The following is a 20,238-nucleotide window of genomic DNA, read 5'->3' on the forward strand; positions in this document are numbered from 1 at the left end:
AATAATGATTAAATAATACTAAAATTCTAACAAGGTTTTATAAATAATCTTAAGAGCAATTGCTCTTTTTTGGACTGCTCTGGTTTGAAATTGTACCTAGTGATGTCTATGTGAAAATATTATTTGAAAGAAAGGTTTTTAAGGCCGAGCAGAACATTTACAGTGATTATTTTTCTACTGAATACGAAAAGTGTTATTCAATAGAAAGCGTCATGAGTAGAAAATCACTTTTACCCAGAATCCCTTAAGAGAAATAAACTCCTGAAGCTCTCAAAGTGCTAATTAACTTAACACGATTTTAACGTACGGTACATAACATGACTGTAGGGAATGTGTGTGTGTGTGTGTGTGTGTGTGTGTCGGTGGAAACAGTCGCACCATCTCATGAGAACATTACTCACATTTAGCCTTCAGAGAAAACAATCGTGTGTATGTGTGTGTCAGTCTAATCAACACAGCTAAATGTTAATGTGATGAATATGGAGTAACAGCAAGGTTAAAAACCTTCCCTGTGTGTGTGTGTGTGTGTGTGTGTGTGTGTGTGTGTGTGTGTGTGTGTGTGTGTGTGTGTGTGCTGGTGTGCACCTTCTCAAAAACTGCTGAACAGATCAAAGGTCAAAATGAAAGCGTTAATAATATATATTCATAATAACAGCGCAAAGACATTTCTCTCCAACAATATGAATAACAAGTAACAGCTGCTAGTCGGCTGTGCTTTAAATTTAGATTGATAGTCCAAGCAGATTCTTTCTTATTATGCATGGCATTTACTTTAGCTGGTCTCTGAGGACAGGAAGAGCCGATAAGAATATATTTTGATCACAGCACTTGAACTTGAATGTGTCTGAATCCCAGTGCATGAACTCTGATATAAAGATGGTCTTTAAAGAAACGCTTATTTATATCATCTGTCCAAAACTTATGTAAATGAGCAAGACTTGTTGACTACTGTGTTGACAACTGTTTAAAATGCAAATGATACAGTAAGATATTGATCAGACCAATATTTCAATATAAACAGCTAATATGCGACCCTAGACCACAAAACCAGTGTAGCACTGGTATGTTTGTAATAATAGCCAAAGATACAGTGTATGGGTCAAAATGATCGTTTTTTCTTTTATGCCAAAAATCATAAGTATATTAACTAAGAAGATCATGTTCCATGAAGATATTTTGTAAATTTCCTAGCGTAAATATATCAAAACATAATTTCTGATTAGTAATTTGCATAGCTAAGAACTTCATTCAGACAACTTTAAAGGCGATTTTCTCAATATTTAGATGTTTTTGCAACCCTCAGATTCCAGATATTCAAATAGTTGTATCTCTGCTAAATATTGTCCTATCCTAACAAACCATATGTCAATGGAAAGCTTATTTATTAATCTTTCGGACAATGTATAAATGTCAGTTTTGTAGTTTTGTGGTCCAGGGTCACATATCCATTGCTTAGCCAATGAACAAGATTCTATCAGTTATAAAAATGTATGGATATTACAGAAAATTAAAACACTTCAAATGTTTAAATATTTGAGTGACTTTTAAGATTTCACAGATTATATATTTTATTTTGATAACTTTAATTCAACTTTAATTCTAAAATAAAATAAAAATCTTGAATAAAAATACTTGAAACAAATGAATAATTACTATATATATATATAATGTTTTTAAAGAAGTCTCTTCTGCTCACCAAGCCGGCATTTATTTGATCCGAAATGCATCAAAAACAGTACAATTGAGATATTTACTATTTAAAATAACTGTTTTCTATTTGAATATATTTTAAAATGTAATTTATTATATTAAATAATCATTTATTTTAAAATTCAGCTTTGATCACAGGAATAAATTACATTTTAAAACAGAAAGCAGTTATTTGAAATAATATAATTATTTTTCACAATATTACTGCTTTTGCAGTATTTTGGATCAAATAAATGCAGGCTTGGTAAGCAGAGACTTCTTAAAAAAACTTTTTTTTTTAAATTATTTTAGTATTTATTTTAATTTTAATTTTGTGTATGTCAAATGTATAATCATTTTACAAAACCAAAATATAATGCACTTAAGATGGATGCCTAACAGACAATTTGGCCCGAAATATTCAATTCCATTTTTTACTCCAGAAATTCCTTGCATTTCCATGTATTCTAGTGATATGTTACCTTGGGGTCCTCTGGGAAAATGTTGTCCACTAGACGCTTGTAGCGTGGCCTCAGAGGACCACAACACCCACACACACCTGTGAAAAGAGAGAAGTGTTACACATACAAAAGATGCACAACCTTGACATTTTGAATCAACTTTCTATGTTTTCTGTTCAGTCTGCATGAACACAAATGATTCCAGCAATTTGTGAATTTAATGAAATAAACAGATCTAAGGTACCGTTCTTTCATTTGTCTGCACGGTTTTGTAGATTTGCTGCCATAGCATCACATTTTAATACGGTTTGTTAATTTAAAAGAAGTTCTGCCTTTACAAATGTGCCTTGTGACGCATGCTTTCTGTTGCATTTCACTGTGCTGTGTCTAGCAGTTTCTAAACGCAGGAATGGTCCTAATGAGATAGGACAGATAAGCAACATAAGCAGTCTGACACATATATTCAGACTTCACCCACTCAAGCCAATAGAAACTTCAGAATCTACATATGCATGATATTAAAACGAGCTGTCAGGATGCAATGTGTATGTGTACTGATGAAAGGCACAATGCAAACTACAGTGTGTGTGTGTGTGTGTGCGATGCCACACAGTTTGAAGGGCTGATTAATTATTAAAAAAAGTCAAAGAAGAAATCTGAGAGCAGCAGAGCAGCCAGTCCACACACAAACACACGCACACTTCTCATATTCAACACACACACACACACACACACACACACACACACACACACACACACACTGCTCTGACAGCCCTTCACCAGCTAGAGCTGAAATTGTTCATTCATCCAATCCAACATGGATAATAAATCTGGATTGCATGTGCATGCATGTGTATATGCCAACAGAAGGTGTTTGTGTGCATGTGCATGTGCATGTGCGTGTGTGTGCAGGGATTGTAAAGTGAGATGTGGAAAAGGAGCCGCCATTATCAGCTCAAACACCTGATCCAACTTCAGAAAGACGGAAAAAGCAAGAGATGCTGCGAGGGAGAGAAATAAATAGAAAAGTGAAGGAGAGCGGGCGAGCGAGTCAAAAGTGACAAATGCATCAACAATCTTACTAACAGAGGGTGTGCAACAGGCTTGTATTAATCATCATAATCACACACAAACAAACACACACATAGATACCAAGCCTGCTAAGGAAAGATCTCCTCTCCCAGGTGTGTCTGTATCTGAAGGTCCCGTCAGCTTCCGAGCGTGGCACCTGCCTGTACCTCCTCATCATGGCCTCTGACCTTTGTTAACTCCGTTAGACCCCCAGAACCTGAAGCCTGGTCCAAACAATGACCTTTTTGCCTTCTGCTTCAACCCTGGTCTGAGACTCAGACACACCTGAACCGAATACCTGCATGAGGACTCGCCCTCTATTGGGACTGGCAGGAGAGCCAACCAATTACAGATGAATGGCAGTTACGCCTACTGTGGTCTGTCTGAAATATATATACTATATATAATATACTATATATAGTCGAAGTCAGAATCTGCAAAATTATTTTACCAAATAAGAGAGATCATACAAAATGCATGTTATTTTTTATTTTTTACTGACCTGAATGAGACAGTTCACATAAAAGACATTTACATATAGTCCAAAAGAGAAAATAATAGCTCAATTTATAAAAATTACCGTGTTTAAAAGTTTACACTTTAATTCGTAATACTGCGTTGTTACCTGAATGATCCACAGTTGTTTTTTTGTTTAGTGATAGTTGTTCATGAGTCCCTTGTTTGTCCTGAACAGTTAAATTGCCTGTTGTTCTTCAGGAAAGTCCTTCAGGTTCCACAAATTCTTTGGTTTTCCAGCATTTTTGTGCATTTGAACCCTTTCCAACAATGACTGTATGGTTTTGAGATCCATCTTTTCACACGGAGGACAACTCAGGAACTCATATGCAACTATTACATAAGGTTCAAACGCTCACAGATGCTCTTGATGGAAAAACGATACATTAAGAGGCAGGGGGTGAATGTGTAAATTTTTCTTACTTTGCCTAAATATCATATTTTTGCCTTTTAGAATCTACAGAAGACACTTACATGTTTCCCAGAAGACAAAATAAGTGAAATTTAACCTGATGTTCAAACTCCAAAAGTTTTCACCCCTCAGCTTTTAATGCATCGTGTTTCCTTCTGAAGCATCAGTGATATGAGTCCCTCAGTTGTAAAAAGAGGAATCTAAAAATCATACAGTCATCATAGGAAAAAGTTCAAATACACAAAACTGCTGAAAAACTACAGAATTTGTGGGACCTGAAGGATTTCTCTGAAGCGGCCAGTTAAATTGTTCAGGACAAACAGGGGACTCATGAACAACTGAACAAAAAAAAAAAACACAGCTGTGGATCATTCAGACAACAGCGTAAATGACGGATGTGATGTAATAACATTTGGAACATGACTTAATTTGTTTGTATTAATATTCAAGTTTGAAAGGCATAAATGATACTAGGGCTGCATGATTAATCGAATGATGTTGTGAGGTGCGTTTAGTCAATGAAGCCGGTACTTTGATTCGTAGTAAATCTCCATCACGTGCGTTCAGCTGGAGCGTTCAGAGGCGTAAATCACTGACAAGCTACGCTAAATCGCGCTCAAAATCGAATGCGATTTTGAACGCGATTTGGCGTAGCTTGTCAGTGATTTACGTCTCTGTGTATTAATTGCCGCTCCAGCTGAACGCACGTGATGGAGATTTACTACTAATCAAAGTACCGGCTTCATTGACTAAACGCACCTCACAACATCATTCGATTAATCATGCAGCCCTAAATGATACATAAACACAATCAGTATTAGGGTTTAAACAGTGCAAGTGACAACTCAGCCAACTGAACGAAATGCGGAATTCCAAATGCGGGTCCATTTTGATTTCACCTTTTTTTTACATTTTCAAAAAACACAAAACAAGTTAACAAGGCCATGCTAAAACTATTAATCACAAATGAAGAGACCATATAAATAGATAATACTAATGTCAAGTTCATTCTGAAAACCAAATCATAAAGTCTTTGTTTTCTTCATCTACATTTCCAAGAGGAAAGTGCTATTTCATAATAGAGAAGATGCAGCCCTGGCCACCAGGGGGCGCTCGCCCTGTGCAGGCCACCCCAGAGCAGGGTGCAAATCCTGCTTCCCACTGGTGCCTGTTGAATCCCCATTACTGCCAACACGAGAGCATCTGGGGAAATGAAGAGATTGATTCAGTGCCTGCAGAGAAAATCCTCTTAACCTTATGAGGACCTGAAATAGCTTAAGAGTTTGAAGAGCGAGAGCAGAGCCCGAGAGAAAGCTGCCATAACAGAATTACCATCTATCTTAGAAACAGACCATGATGCATAATAATGAAGGCAGAACTTAAAGACCTTTGTGTGCACATGACATAAACATGAAATAACCAGTGGAGAGTAAACTAATAATAAAAAAAAGAAAGTTAAAAAATACATTTATATTCATATTTGCTCAACTTTCTACTGAGAAATAAGCATCATAGTCAACTATTTGTCTTAATCCACAACAAGATTTTAAATATAGTAAACATACTAAACTAGAACTAGAGTTTAACCTCTGAGTTTTTGTCTGTGCGTTTGCTTTAGTGTGTGTATGTAAACCGGGCATTCTGTTAATATTTGAAGCTGATATACTAATATACTATGTTGTTACCTAAATGATCCACAGCTGTGTTTTTTTGCTTAGTGATAGTTATGAGTCCCTTGTTTGTCCTAAACAGTTAAACTGCAAGCTATTCTTCAGAAATGTCCTTCAGGTTCCAAAAATTCTTAGCTTTTTCAGCATTTTTGTGTATTTGAACCATTTCCAACAATGACTGTATGATTTTGAGATTCATCTTTTCACACTGAGGACAACTGATGAACTCATATGCAACTATTACAGAAGGTTCAAACGCTCACTGACGCTTTACAAAGAAAAACGATGCATTAAGAGTCAGGGGGTGAAAACTTTTGAACAGAATGAAAATGTGTACATTTTCAAAAATTAGTTACAATCCACCACAAGATTTTCTAATATAGTAAACATTATAAACTAGAACTAGAGTTTAACCTCTGACCTTTTGTCCATGTGTTTGCTTTAGTGTGTGTACTTAAACCCGGTATTCTGTTCATATTTGAAGCTGACGACCAAAGTCTATGATGTAACAACCCATAATCCTTTGCCATCTGACAGCGTACAGGTAGAGTCTATACTAATACACTCTCCCAAACCCACCGATACACACACACTGTGCTAAATTTACCAGCATGGGTCGATGGAGTGGAGGCCAGATAACAAAATATGCATGAGCTAGTCAATACAGAGCGAAAAAAGGAATGGAGGAGAGAGCGAAGGAAACGGAAAACCTCTTATCTCTTGCTACCATCCGCCTGGTTTTACATTTGAGAGAAATTCAACCATTTACATGGCGCGCATAGTCTGCACTTAGGAGATCATTAGCCCAGTTACTATTTCCCATAATGCAACGGAAATGTCTCCAAACTTCTAGCTTTTAAAAATACGAATGACATCTGGGAACACGGCAGGGAGTGATAATTTAGGCGACTACAAACAAAATCATGCGTATCTGCATACTGTGTATTGGTTATGAAAACAGCATGACGTGTGTATGGCATTTATTCAGGCCGTATGCAAATATGCTGTTTCAAACACATAATCCCTCTGCTTTTCTCTTTTATTGCATGTGTTTCGTAGCTCTAATTAGTAATCGACAAATATGGGCTTTTCAATGGCTGAAGCCAATATTTAAAGACCTGGATGGTCAATATATTGCTGAAGGGTAGTTGACACATGGCATGGCTGCGCATGAATGGTAAAAATGCTTGTTGTGGTGAAATATCAGTGCAAACATGTATGATATATAAATCAAATTCCACCACAAAAAAAATACATATGGTCATCACTTATTACCAAAAAGTCATTTCACAGTTGAAAGAAATGACAGAAGGGTCAGATAGATTTTTTGGGGGGTTGAACTATCCCTATAAGTAAATGTAAATAATAGAATAACAATTTTTTTTAACAACCTTCTTCCAGATGGTTGCCATCAGATAAGCTCCACATACAGTGATGAATTGAAATAACCTGACTAAACTGACACGTTTAATTAGCGCTTCTTAGAATTTTGACCTCACCAGTGTCTATTTCACACAATCTCGATACAGCAGGTACACATGCCAGCAGTTTTTACACACTTCACCATAAGCAAAAATCATGCTAAAGCAGCAATATGTAAAATTGTGTTCAGGTGAAATATCTGAAGATCCAGAACGTGGAAAGAAATCAGAATTCTCCATTTGCCTAGGGCTAAGTATTACAGGTAGTTAGTTTACTAAAAAGAAAGTTTTTGAACAACTCACTTTCACTGTTTGAGTTTCTGCTCGCGGCCGTCTTGTCAGTCAAGAGGTGTCGATCTCCGAGTGCGAGGATGGATAGCTCCTAAAGCATATTTCCATATAAATGCACGGCTAATTTGTTGTTTTGTCGCAAGTGAAAAACAATATTAAACTTGTAGTTGTAAAAAGAGCCTCATATAAGCCTAATATTTCGTCCTATGGAGTCCATTCATTCGTAGTCGGAGATCGACACTTCTTTACTGGCAAGATGGCTGCGAGCGGAAACCCAAACAGTGAAAGTGAGTTGTTCAAAAACTTTCTTTTTAGTAAACTCTGTGTACACAAACAATGTTCTCAATGCTGGAGTTCATGTGTAGAGACCCAGGCGATACTTCGAGCAAAGTTTCATGGTGTGTCGAGCCTTCTTAGTGTTGTAAAAATATCGATTTTGATGCGCTCAAATGTATGCCCCTAGTACTCCCATTCACCGGCCACTGACAACAAAACAAAATCACGGTCAATCTCAAAAACGGCTCGTTTGTCGTAATTATGCTTTTAGATATAAGTTTGTCTCGTTTACAGTAAAAAAAAAAACAGCCCAGGTTGCATTTTGGCAACAGTTATCCTTTAATCTTTCATATTTGGCCATTTCTTTATGGCCAATTATTTACATGCATGTAAATAATTATAGTGCATATATTAAACCTGCATCGCACATATTTATTTAATTGAATTGTAGTGTTTGTAAATTTGTAATAGCGTAACACTTTATTATGATTTTTAAATAGGTTTAATATGTGGAATGTGCAACTTCCGTTATTTAGGCTATTACTCGACACAAGCAAAATGCAATCAAGAATATTTTAAAATCCTCAATTTAAGACCTCAATATATTGTCAGGTCACACAGATATTAATTTTGTGTTGCCTGATATGCTTTTTTTGACTCTCAAAGCACACCGACTTGCATTTTATGAAATGCAAAGGACCACGGTTTCAGCTAAAAACTTTTTTTAATCTACTTATTGGCTATTTATTAGTATTTTTTCCAAGTAGTTTACATAATTGAAATAGAGTTTTTTAATTAATGCCATTGTTTTAATTCTAATAACTAACTAGTCAATTACTGAGGTAACTAATTTTTCACAATTTTATTTTCAATTTTTGTAAAAAATAGTGAGCTTGAAATAATATATATTACATTAAATTAATGTAATTATTGCTGGTGCAATCATACGCATTGAGACAAACAGATTTGGCATGTTGTAAGTGCGCTACAAATTAAATTTATCTTTGAATTATCATTGCTAAATCACACACATTCTGGAAGTGGAACTACCACTTCTATTAACCAACCAAGAAGGCTGTTATTGGCTGTTGATCTCAAAAGACCCAAATATTGGCCTTGTCGATATATTGGCCAACTGTTCATTCTAATCAAAGCTTTTTCACCCAATATTTCACCATTGAAGACATTTTTAACTGTCAGGCTGTATATTTCTACATATTACACATTCTGTAAAATGACCTGAAATCAAGCAAATCAAGGACACGCGGAACAAAAAGCAAGCACAAACACACACTGATCAGACCTACCAGCATCAGCGTTCTCTGAGTCCATGTCTGTGTCTGCTCACTGGACCTGGGAGACAATCGCTCTCTTTCTGTCTCTCTATCTTTCTCTCTCTAGGTGCTGTACAGTGCAGGAAGTCTAACCATATTCTATAACACACACACACAGACTCACACATGCACGCACACATCTGCATGAGGACAGAGGGGTGAGCAGTATTTAATTCTGATGATGCTGGTGTTTTGGCACATTGAAAATTTCACCGCAGGCGCAGTGTCAACACGAGCATCTGACCGAATAATGCCACCATGCGCGCGCACACTCTTGACCAACACAAAACACACGCTGCCGCCGCTTTCCCTTGATGTTTTCCTTCACACTGAATTTTCACTAGTCCACTGCGCATATGAATGAGACATTGCCGAAAGGAAAGCGAGGAACACCAATACAAAACAGATGACAGATCAAACACACACAGATCAAACTCTCTCGCACACTCAAAACGGAAGATCAAACTTTGCTTTGCAAACGCGCACATTATCATCTCAAAGCCATGAGAGAGGGAGAAAGATCCTTGAGAGAGAGATAAACAGAGAGAGAGAGAAGCTGAAAGATCCTTGAGAAAGAGAGAGGGGCATGGTGGTTATTGTTCTCTCCACACAGACATTTCAACAGCATTCAATCATTTTTTTTATAGTAGCTGAATCCATACTAAGAATATTTGACATTGCAATTTTTACTGCAATATGAGAAACTTTAAACATCTCATGATGCTTAGACACCCTAGCTGAAGGAACAAAAATGCTTAAAAATCACATTCTCATTTTCAGCAAGGTGTGCAAACTACAAACTAGCAAGCAATGACTTCTGTATCCAGAGTCAGGATTAGCCAATGCTTTGCTGCCAACAGAAACTGTTAAGGGAGTGCAAACTCAAGTCCTCTGGAAAAGATTAAAATTCAATACGATTTATTTTAATATTAAAATAATCAGTACTGTTGTTGCTTTGAATAAAAATTATAAAAATAATAAAATAATTGTCCTTTAATTTTGTGGAGAACTGTGTATTTTTTTTTTTCATTAATGCAGATGCCAAAAACTTGGCTATTTGGACTTGAGTAAGTTTTCTACAATTTGGCAATGACTTGTATATCCAAAGTGAAGTTCTGCCAACACTGCCAACAGCAACCGTTAAAGAGAGTTGTGCAAACTCAAGTCATCTATAGAATAAAACTTCATTTTTATTATTATTATAAATTCAATAAGTATTAAAATAATAATTCAATAATATTAATAAGTGTTGTTGCTGTTAAATATTGTTAAAATAAATTAAATTAACTTAAATAAATTAAAATAAAAAATATAATAAAATAGCCCTTAATTTTATCAGAGAGCTGTGTAGTTGACAAATGTTTTTTTTTTATGTGCTCCAGATTCCAAAAAAGTGGTGTGCAAACTTAAGTCTCTCTGTAGAATAAAACTTCCATTTTTATTATTATAAATTTGCTGTTAAATATTGTTAAAATAAAATAAAATTTAAAAGGTGTGGAAAACTCAAGTCCTCTGTAGAATAAAACTTCCATTTTTATTAGAATAAATTCAATAATTAAACCTAATTTAATATTAATGATAAGTGCTGTTGCTGTTAAATATTGTTAAAATAAAATAAATACAATTAAATGAAATAAGAAAATTAATTTAATTAAATAGCCCTTATTTTTTATCAGAGAGCTGTGCAGTTGACAAACATTTTTTTATTAATGTGCTCCAGATTCCAAAAAAAGGTGTGCAAACTCAAGTCCTCTGTAGAATAAAACTCCCATCTCTATTATTATAAATTCGCTATTAAAAAAGGTTAAAAAATAAAACATAAATAAATATAAATAAAATAAGGGGTGTGGAAAATTCAAGTCATCTGTAGAATAAAACTCCCATTTTTATTCTTATAAATTCAATAATAAAACCTAATTTGATATTATTAATAAGTGCTGTCATAAATAAGCAAAATAAAACAAAATTTAAATAAAATATAAAATAAAATAATTGCCTTTAATTTTATTGGAGAGCTGTGTAGTTGACAAAAGTTGTTTATATTAATGTTCTCCAGATTCCAAAAACGTTATTTGGACCCGAGGAAGATTTATATGGCAATAATTCCTTTATTCAAACTGTGGTTTGAGAGTGCTTTGCTGCCAACCAAAACTGGTAAGAGTGTGCAAACTTATATAATAATACAAATAGTCTTTTATTTTAGAGGACAGCTAGTTGACAAAAACTTTTTTTGAAACTATAAAATGTAAATCCAGAACACAAACAATGTATGCTATGTAATAATAAGATAATCACACTATGAACTTTAACTGAACCAAACTCTGACTACCCCTTTATTATTAGCCAACATGGCAGACAGGCCTGGTCAGACATAAAACAATCACTTGCTGCTCAAGTAAGTTTAGTTAATGCATACTCAATCTACATGTGAGTTATCAGGGCAATCAACAAAACCAAGAACCAGTTATTTAGCTTATGTCACAACATAACTGACCTCTGTGCTAGGGTGACCATACGTCCTCTTTTACCCGGACATGTCCTCCTTTTTGGCTATAAAATTATGTCCGGGGGGATTTTGTAAAATATCATAAAATGTCCGTTTTTTTTTTTTTTTTTTACCTCATTTCACTGACCGTCATTAATTCAACACTTTAAATGCAGCCACTGCCCACCGGCATTATTCTGAGGTACCTGTCTGAAGGCCAGCTTGTCAAACATGTTGACACTCTTGTTTCTCGGAAACACTCTCGTTTCTTTGGGACAAAACTGATCAGGAGACTTTGCCACAAGACAAAACAGTTTTCATAAAGTCCATTTTAAGCCTCAATTTTGACCAAATGCGTAGTTACTGCACTTTGCCTTTGGAGGGCAGTATGTGTCTGTTGCCAATAAAGGCAAATCAATTTAAATAAGAATTTAAATAAATGTGTGAGTTCTATTATTCACACATAATAGAATAGAATGGGGGGAGGGGGTGCATCCTGGGGAGGGTGTACTCTTTTTGGATTCTCGGAATATGGTCACCCTACTCTGTGCCAGATTTTGCAATGTTGACCTTTGTCGACCTCTTTAAAAAGATGTAAAGTCAAGCACATGCAATATAATTTTGTAATACTAAAAGTACTACAAAACAATGTTTGATTACTAGTCGCAGTCAGTGACGTCTTTAGTCAATGCAAATAGACAGAAACAAATAAGTCACATTTGTGTCAAGGAAATAGCCCTGTAGTGTGAACGAAGCCCCAAAACATTTACAGAATCACTTTTTCCTCTTCATTTTCCTCTCTCATCCCATGTGAAGGATAAAGGGCTCGTCTTACAGGGTCCTGACTGCCCAGAAATAGACTGTGTGTGTGTCAGAGCAGAGAGGTTATCATACTCCCTCTGAGGGGTGTGGGAGTTGTGTTTGTACTTCAGTGAAGAGGTCACCCTACTCTCAATGTGTGTGTGTGTGTGTGTGTGTGTGTGTTGTACTTCTCTTCTGAGTGCAGAGCGTCAGCAACAATAACCCTCAGGGGTGTCTGGTCTACTGCGTCAAACACATTACGCAATCTGACGAAATAATGCAACGCTATAACTATATCACAAATGGCAAACTAAATGCCACAAAACTATTACATGGGAAACTAAACAATGTGACAAACTTCAAATATAGCAATAATGTAAACAATACCAAAACACCAGGAAAGATAATGGTGCAAATTTAACAATGGCAAAAAAAACATGCTAAACTAGACCACTGAAGGGTTTGCATTTACGTCACCGTTTGGTCAGTTACAAGGATGCGCAGCCATATTGGAGACACTCAGATGTAAACCACAGCATGAATTTCATGTCTAAACCATGGAAAAAATGTGTGGAAGCTGCTAAGTCATATAGAGAAGGACTTAGTAAGCAGGAAAGGGCACAATATTTAGACAAACTAAGGTTAATAAGTGGTAAAGATATGTACGAGCAGTATTAATTAAGATAATAGCCTAATATTTCACCTACCTGACTGGAAATGATAAGAACAAACACAAATGTTGTCAAGATTCTTGCCCTGGAAATCCTGGTTCAGTTTGGCCAACCAGAAATGCCTTTTGTTACTCAGACAGTTTTTTGCACTCTTCTCTTTGATTTGACTTAACTTTTGGCAGTCTATAGTAACGTTACTCTAAATGTTTTTCTCAGTTCGACCGATTAGTACAGCCCAAAACATGACAATAATTGATCATTTTCAGCAGCAATAATTAGCTAAGTATGCAAGCTTTCAGTGTTTCCCACACATAGACGAATCTGTGGCGGTGCACCACAGATTCAACACCGACCAAAAAAAAAAAAAATCAATACCGACCGTCACATATTGCGTTTCGCTATTTAAAACACGCAGCGAATTCGTTCAACTGCATTTCCTTTCCCTTCTCTCTCTTCATTTCTCTGTCACTCACGTCTCTCCCTCACACACACACACACACGCACACAGCCCCTCCCCTCCGTGCACACCACATCTGTCTGGATCATCTGTGGAGAGAAGACGGCTGGCGAAAGGCTGGTATCTCGTAAACACTTTTAACACACAATCACAGATTAAAAAGTGCTATAAAATATTTTATATTCTGAATACAATAGTTTCAGTGTGTTGATGTTACTGTAAGTCCCGACCCTTAGCAAACGCGATTGTGCCTTCTTTAGAAAGTTAACTAGTTGCAAGTTTGCGGTAAAACGTAGGCTAGTCTAGTTGGGTTGTCAAGGTCAAAACACTATAGGTAGGGTGACCATACGTCCTCTTTTACCCGGACATGTCCTCCTTTTTGGCTATAAAATTATGTCCGGGGAGATTTTGTAAAATATCATAAAATGTCCGGGTTTTTTACCTCATTTCACTGACCGTCATTAATTCAACACTTTAAATGCAGCCACTATGCATTATTCTGATTCTGATGACACGAAAGACCCAGTTGTCAAAACAAAACAAACGAGGAGCTGCGCTGCAAGAGCTGTGTGTCACTAACATGCCGAAACGCAAATGTAGTTTCACAGACGAATTGCAAAGAATACCCGATGTTCATTCGTGGCCGTGATAAATGGGAAGCATTGTGCAGCATCTGCACCTATGCTGCCATCCAAAGGCAAAGTGCAGTAACTACACCAACACTGAAACAGAGAAAAATGCCTTTAAAGTTTTTAGGCCAGCTAGTCAAACATGTTGACACTCTTGTTTCTCGGAAACACTCTCGTTTCTTTGGGACAAAATTGATCAGGAGACTTTGCCACAAGACAAAACAGTTTTCATAAAGTCCATTTTAAGCCTCAATTTTGACCAAATGCGTAGTTACTGCACTTTGCCTTTGGAGGACAGTATGCGTCTGTTGCCAATAAAGGCAAATCAATTTAAATAAGAATTTAAATAATTGTGTGAGTTCTATTATTCACACATAATAGAATAGAATAGGGGGGGGTGCATCCTGGGGAGGGTGCACTCTTTTTGGATTCTCAGAATATGGTCACCCTAACTATATGTAGCAGCTGTGAATCAAATAAACATATTATAAATTATGTCGTTTCTTCACTCTTACACTGAATGTTTGCTGCTTCAATCCAGATGAGTATTGAAAAGTATTTTCCGCGACTGAAAAAGGCACGTGTTGAGGATGAGGACCATCCTGAACCGGAGGTATCAGTCTGAAACAGAGCTTAGTCCGACCAGTGTAATTAGTTATGTTATTGTTTACAATATTTTCAGGCTTCAACTAGTGCTGCTCAAGCAGAAAGACAAGGTCAGGGAGAGAAAGAAATAGATTTGTTAGGCATTGAAGAAAGAGTAGGAGAGGAGGACAGCATAAGTAACCTATGCTACTTATGACTGGTTTTGTGGTCCAGGGTCACAAACATGAATGTGAAATTAATATAGAATTTAACTTACATGTGGTCACATGTGAAGGTATGTATATCAATATGGCTTTGAATGTGACTTAATCAGAATATACTGTAGAAGTCAAACTGATACATTACAATAGAAAGAGAAAATATGACCACAATTCTGTTTCATACAGACTTTAAATCCAAAACTACACAACACCCAACAATTCTGCAAACACAAAACTAAATCAAAACCACAACAAAGACCAAAGAAAATATAATTTTCACAAATGTCAGTCTAAATACCTGACAATATCCAAGCTGCCAAAGAGACATTTTTTTGTTTTCATTTAGTTTAAAAAACTTTAACTAACGTTGAAAGGAAAGCAGAAATGGTGACAATAAAACAAACTCAAAATATTATTAAAAATTACAGCAGTATCTTAAAGATAACAGACAAAAGATTAAGATAAAAGACGATGTCTCTAGGCTGCTGGAGACTTCCATAAGCTCTTCAGGAACATTAAAATCACAGACGTCCAAATACATTACATAAGATGTCCATCTTGGACCCTGCAGAGCAGGATTTTATGCTGACACTAAATCACATGCCAGTGCCACCTGCTGTCAAGGTCTATGGCATCAGTGCCAACACCTCAACAAAGTCTGACATGAGTCATTGTCCTGCATGGGATCATGGGTAAAACAGATTGCATTGTCAATGACCGTGGGAACTCTGGGAATGCCATGGTACAATCAAATGATTAGCATTTTCATATACCTAGTTACTTAGAAAGAGAATACCAGAACAATGTAATACCATAGTGTTTTCTTTTTGTGCTTCTCTGTTAATGCAGAAGCAGCAGGGAAGAGCTGAGATCAGCAAAAGCCCAGTAGGCTAATGACACTGACTCATTCTCACATACACACTGCATCATAACATTTGCACCATAAACCGTCTTAAGTTAATGACAGAGGGCTGAGGCTGTGACCGGCTGGGGCTCGGGTTTGCGTTCTTACCGGTAGGCATTCCTCCACTCGGTTCAGTCCAACCCGCGTCCGATGCACTGGATCAGATCAGCTTGGAAGGGGGGTTGGTTTCGACATATGGATCGGAAAACGTCTGGATCAAACATACAAATACACACAAATACGGATTAAGCAAATCCGATCAGAACCAGTCACCGAGGTTAAAGCTGACGGCTATAAAACACATGATTGAAAATGGCGGTACAGTGTCTTGTGTTGTTAAGAATTAATAAAGTGAAGAAAGAGAGTTGTGTGTGAATACCTGTAGATGCAGATTAAGCGCAACACATCCGCGTTTCCTGCTTCACATTCCGCGTGACGTCGAGACACGCCAACACGGAAGTGATAGTCGAGCGGCGCTGAGAAGAGAACTGAGTGGAGAGCGCGCACTGCGCGCGTCGAGTTTGAAAAAAACAAAAGCACAACACGCTGCGGGGATTCACAGAGTGAAACAGGTGGGGTTGTTTACTATGTTATATTCAATTATAATAACAAGTCTCTGGAAGTTTGTGTTAATACTATCTGCTCTCCCATCCAGCTAAAATTAATAAGCAGGGCAATCTCAATTGCTTTTGATTTAGGTTAATGAACTGCTCTTGTGTGTGTGTGTGTGTGTGTGTGTGTGTGTGTGTGTGTGTGTGTGTGTGTGTGTGTGTGTGTGTGTGTGTGTGTGTGTGTGTGTGTGTGTGTGTGTGTGTGTAGGTTGGTGGATGAAAAGTCATTAAAACATCTATTTTCACTCTCAGACTTTTGCATTGCATTTGGCTAGATGATTTACTCTCAATTCTTCTTAAAGGAATAGTTCAACTAAAAAAAATAAACTTTTATCATTTAATCTTTAATGATGTGATTTTGTCTTTTTCTGTGGTACTCTACAAGAGACTGTTGGCTCGGTTTTTCCTATGCTAGTACTAGGGGTGGGTATCGTTTGAATTTTATCGATTTCGATTCCGATTCCACTTATCGATTCCGATTCTTTTCGATTCCCAGTTTCGATTCCGATTTAGAAAAAAAAAAACAACAACAAACACAAAAGTCAAACATTAATATATTAAACATGTTTATTTTCAGTGCTAGATTGCAACATATTATTTTATCACAGGGGTTCTCAACCTTTTTTATATCAGGGCCCCCTTCTTCTCGGGTCAGTTTTGCAAGGCCCCCCTATGCCTGACATTTCCTCTAAAGGTGTTTATTTTTTAACCTTTTTTATTAACCTAAACATTAGTTTTGCCTTTTTATTTTTCTCCTGCATGTTATAAAAAAAATCAAACAAACTTTAAATTAAAGCTATACTTTTGAATTTAAAAGAAAATCCTCTGCTCTAACTTTTTAACATGAATACACATATACAGATTTAAAGCACCTAAATTATTTAATTCAGACATTCTTCACAACTTCAGAGTACTCTTTCTTAAGTGACTGAATATCTACTGTTTGTATTTATTATAAAATAAACATATAAATGAAAAATACAGTAAATACATTGTAAATCTGTTTATGCTGGTGCTCATATGTGCTTAAACACCACTGACCCTTACAAGATCCACCTCTATAGGTAAGCATTCATTATAAAAAACTCACAGGACATTCATTTTGAAAACTATGCAAATATTTTGAAATTTCACGCAAAAATACTATGGATCAGAGCACCGAAAGCATGAATAGTTTGTGAATCAACAGCGGACTTATGCGTGCCTAATGTACGACTCCGATATACAAGAATGAATACATTAGGCACGCGCGAGTTCGTTACTATTACTCTGGTCATCTTTGCCTTCACATTACCGGGAGGGTTTGTTTCATGCAGCCAAGAGATAAAGTAGATACCTGTCTTCCCGCGGGGGTATAAGTGACTTTTATGTGGGCTTTTGCGGGACGAAATAACATATATTCCTTCTGGAGTGGGCGGGCGCAGGACTAAAATCCGTCCCTTGCAGATCTCTAAGATGAAGTTTGCGTGCAGCGGTAGATTTGTCTTCGGTTTTTACAAAGCGTAGACACACTTTTAAACGCTTACCGTGATCCATCTTTTCGACTGATGTTTACATTACCACGTAAAGTCCTGGCAGATTGCACGCGCGGAAGGTCCTGGCAGATCACTAGATGGAAAAAAATGCAACCAGGAATCGAAACGAGGAATCGAAATTTTAATATTATAACAAGTATCCGATTCTTTATCTTAAGTATCCGATTCCAGAATCGGAATCGATTTTCGATTCCCAACCCTAGCTAGTACAATAAACATCTATATTTGTGTATAAAAACTCAATTCAAACAGTGAAAAACTAATATTTTAAGTATGTGTAAAACATCTTTTGGAATTTTTTTAATGTTATTTTTCTACTCACTATAGAGGGTTTGCACTTACGTCACGATCTAGTCAGTTACCCAGATACTGGCGATATTCAGATGTAAACAACAGCATGGTTGTTGTGTGGAAAAAAATGTGTGGAAGCTGCTAAATCATATTGAAAAAGATGTAGTTAGCAGGAAACGATGCAATATTTTGACAAACTAAAGTTAACTGAATAGGTGGTAAAGATATGTATAGACAGTAATAATAAAATTATTAGCCTAATATTTCACCTACCTGACCGAAAATGATGAGAACAAACACTACTGTTGTCAAGATTCTTGTCCTGAAAATCAGTTTGGCCAACCACAAACGCCTTTTGTTCTCCAGACAGTTTTTGTACTCTTCTCTTTGATTTGTTGTAACTTTTGGCAGTCTATAGTACTTCAAATGTTTTTCCCTGTCCGACTGATTAGTACAGCCCAAAACATGACAATAATTGACCAGATTTCAGCAGCAATAATCAGCAAAATATGCGAGTTTCGTACGGTTCAGTGGCATTTGTTATGTTCAGTAACAATATGGCCGACTGATGGCGCGTTCCTTGTAAGAATCGTAATGTAGTTTATTTCATAATAATCCACAAGGAACCTCTGTCCTAAGACTTAAAAGACATCTATATTTATGTATAAATACTCAATTTACACTGTGAAAACCTAATATCATAAATAAAATATCATATGGAAAATATATTTTTTTTGTTACATTATTATTTTTCTACTCGCTATAGTACTGTACTGTTAGGTGTATTATTTATTAGTTTATTTTAATCAAAATTGTACATGTTATTTTAAATGTATTTGTTATTTAATTGTTTAGTTGGATTGTTTTATATTTATTTATTTTTGCATTTTTACTATTTTTCCTAAAATTTTCCACAGACCTGCCATCCTGGACCCAGTTTTGCTATATTTCAATTCATATTCAAAATTATTTTTTGAGTCAAATCTTTTCAATTAAGCATTTAATCTGGTTCATAAAACTGCTCTCTCTGTTCTTTGTCACGAGTTTGACTGATTGGTCTACATTTTGGTATTCTATTGTTTCAGAAATCTTGGAATATAGTCAAAAGAATGCCTTTTATAAGGCTTTTGTGACCTTTTTCAAACCATAAAAGTAGGGCTGGGCGATTAATCGAAAAGTAATCGAAATCGACATTCAGAACCTATAATCGATCAAATTTTTCCAGGTCAATTATTTCAATTACTTTCCCTTTAAAAACATTACTGCGTGTGGAGTCAGGTGACCCCGCTCCGTTACGTTACGTTATTCCTCCGACATGTCGATGGAGAGCTTAAGCAGTATTTATACAGTAAAAAGTATTTACAGGATATACAAGAGTACTTTTATTTAGAAGAGATACTGCTTATTTTCTACTTTTAATGTTTATTATTATTTTATAAATAATTTATTTTGTTTCCAAAAGTGCAAGTTATTTATTTTCACTAATTTAAGAAAAATGTGACTTTTCGTTTTAAGCAATGTGTGCTTTAATTTCAGTTGTTCAACACTGATGTTCAATAAATAATCATAGATAGTAGATAGTGTGTGCACCCTTCATTCAAAAATCTCTCACTTGTAATATGTGAGCATATTTACTGTACAGAACTTGTCAGTGAACTATGAGGGCAAAAAAATAAATATTATTTAAATATAATTAAATATAATTTTATTAATGAATAAAATAATCGTTCATTAATCGTAATCGGGTTAAAATGTTCAATTAATCGAGATTTTGATTTTAGGCCAAATCGCCCAGCCCTACATAAAAGCTTTGATTTCCATTTATTGTAACTGAATGGAAAAGATTCTAGCATGCAATTCAGGTCTTATGAATTTCTTCTTTTATGTTCCACAGAAGAATGAATGTA

The 20,238-nt window shown here is 36.0% G+C and overlaps 1 protein-coding gene across 2 annotated transcripts in view; it reads right to left on the minus strand.

Moving 5' to 3' along the window:
- efr3a (EFR3 homolog A (S. cerevisiae)) overlaps positions 1 to 16,347 on the minus strand; it is a 52,193-nt gene extending 35,846 nt beyond the window's left edge. For both annotated transcript variants that reach the window (XM_073848631.1, XM_073848630.1), the window contains exons 1-3: positions 16,274 to 16,347; positions 16,003 to 16,105; positions 2,172 to 2,248 (exon numbers count right to left, since the gene is read on the minus strand). In XM_073848631.1, coding sequence (XP_073704732.1) covers positions 2,172 to 2,248; positions 16,003 to 16,012 — 87 coding nt within the window. In that variant the 5' untranslated portion in view covers positions 16,013 to 16,105; positions 16,274 to 16,347. The remainder of the gene's footprint in view (positions 1 to 2,171; positions 2,249 to 16,002; positions 16,106 to 16,273) is intronic.
- Positions 16,348 to 20,238: the final 3,891 nt, after the last annotated feature.

This window comes from Garra rufa, chromosome 10 (assembly GCF_049309525.1).
Source record: "Garra rufa chromosome 10, GarRuf1.0, whole genome shotgun sequence".
NCBI lineage: Eukaryota > Metazoa > Chordata > Actinopteri > Cypriniformes > Cyprinidae > Garra > Garra rufa.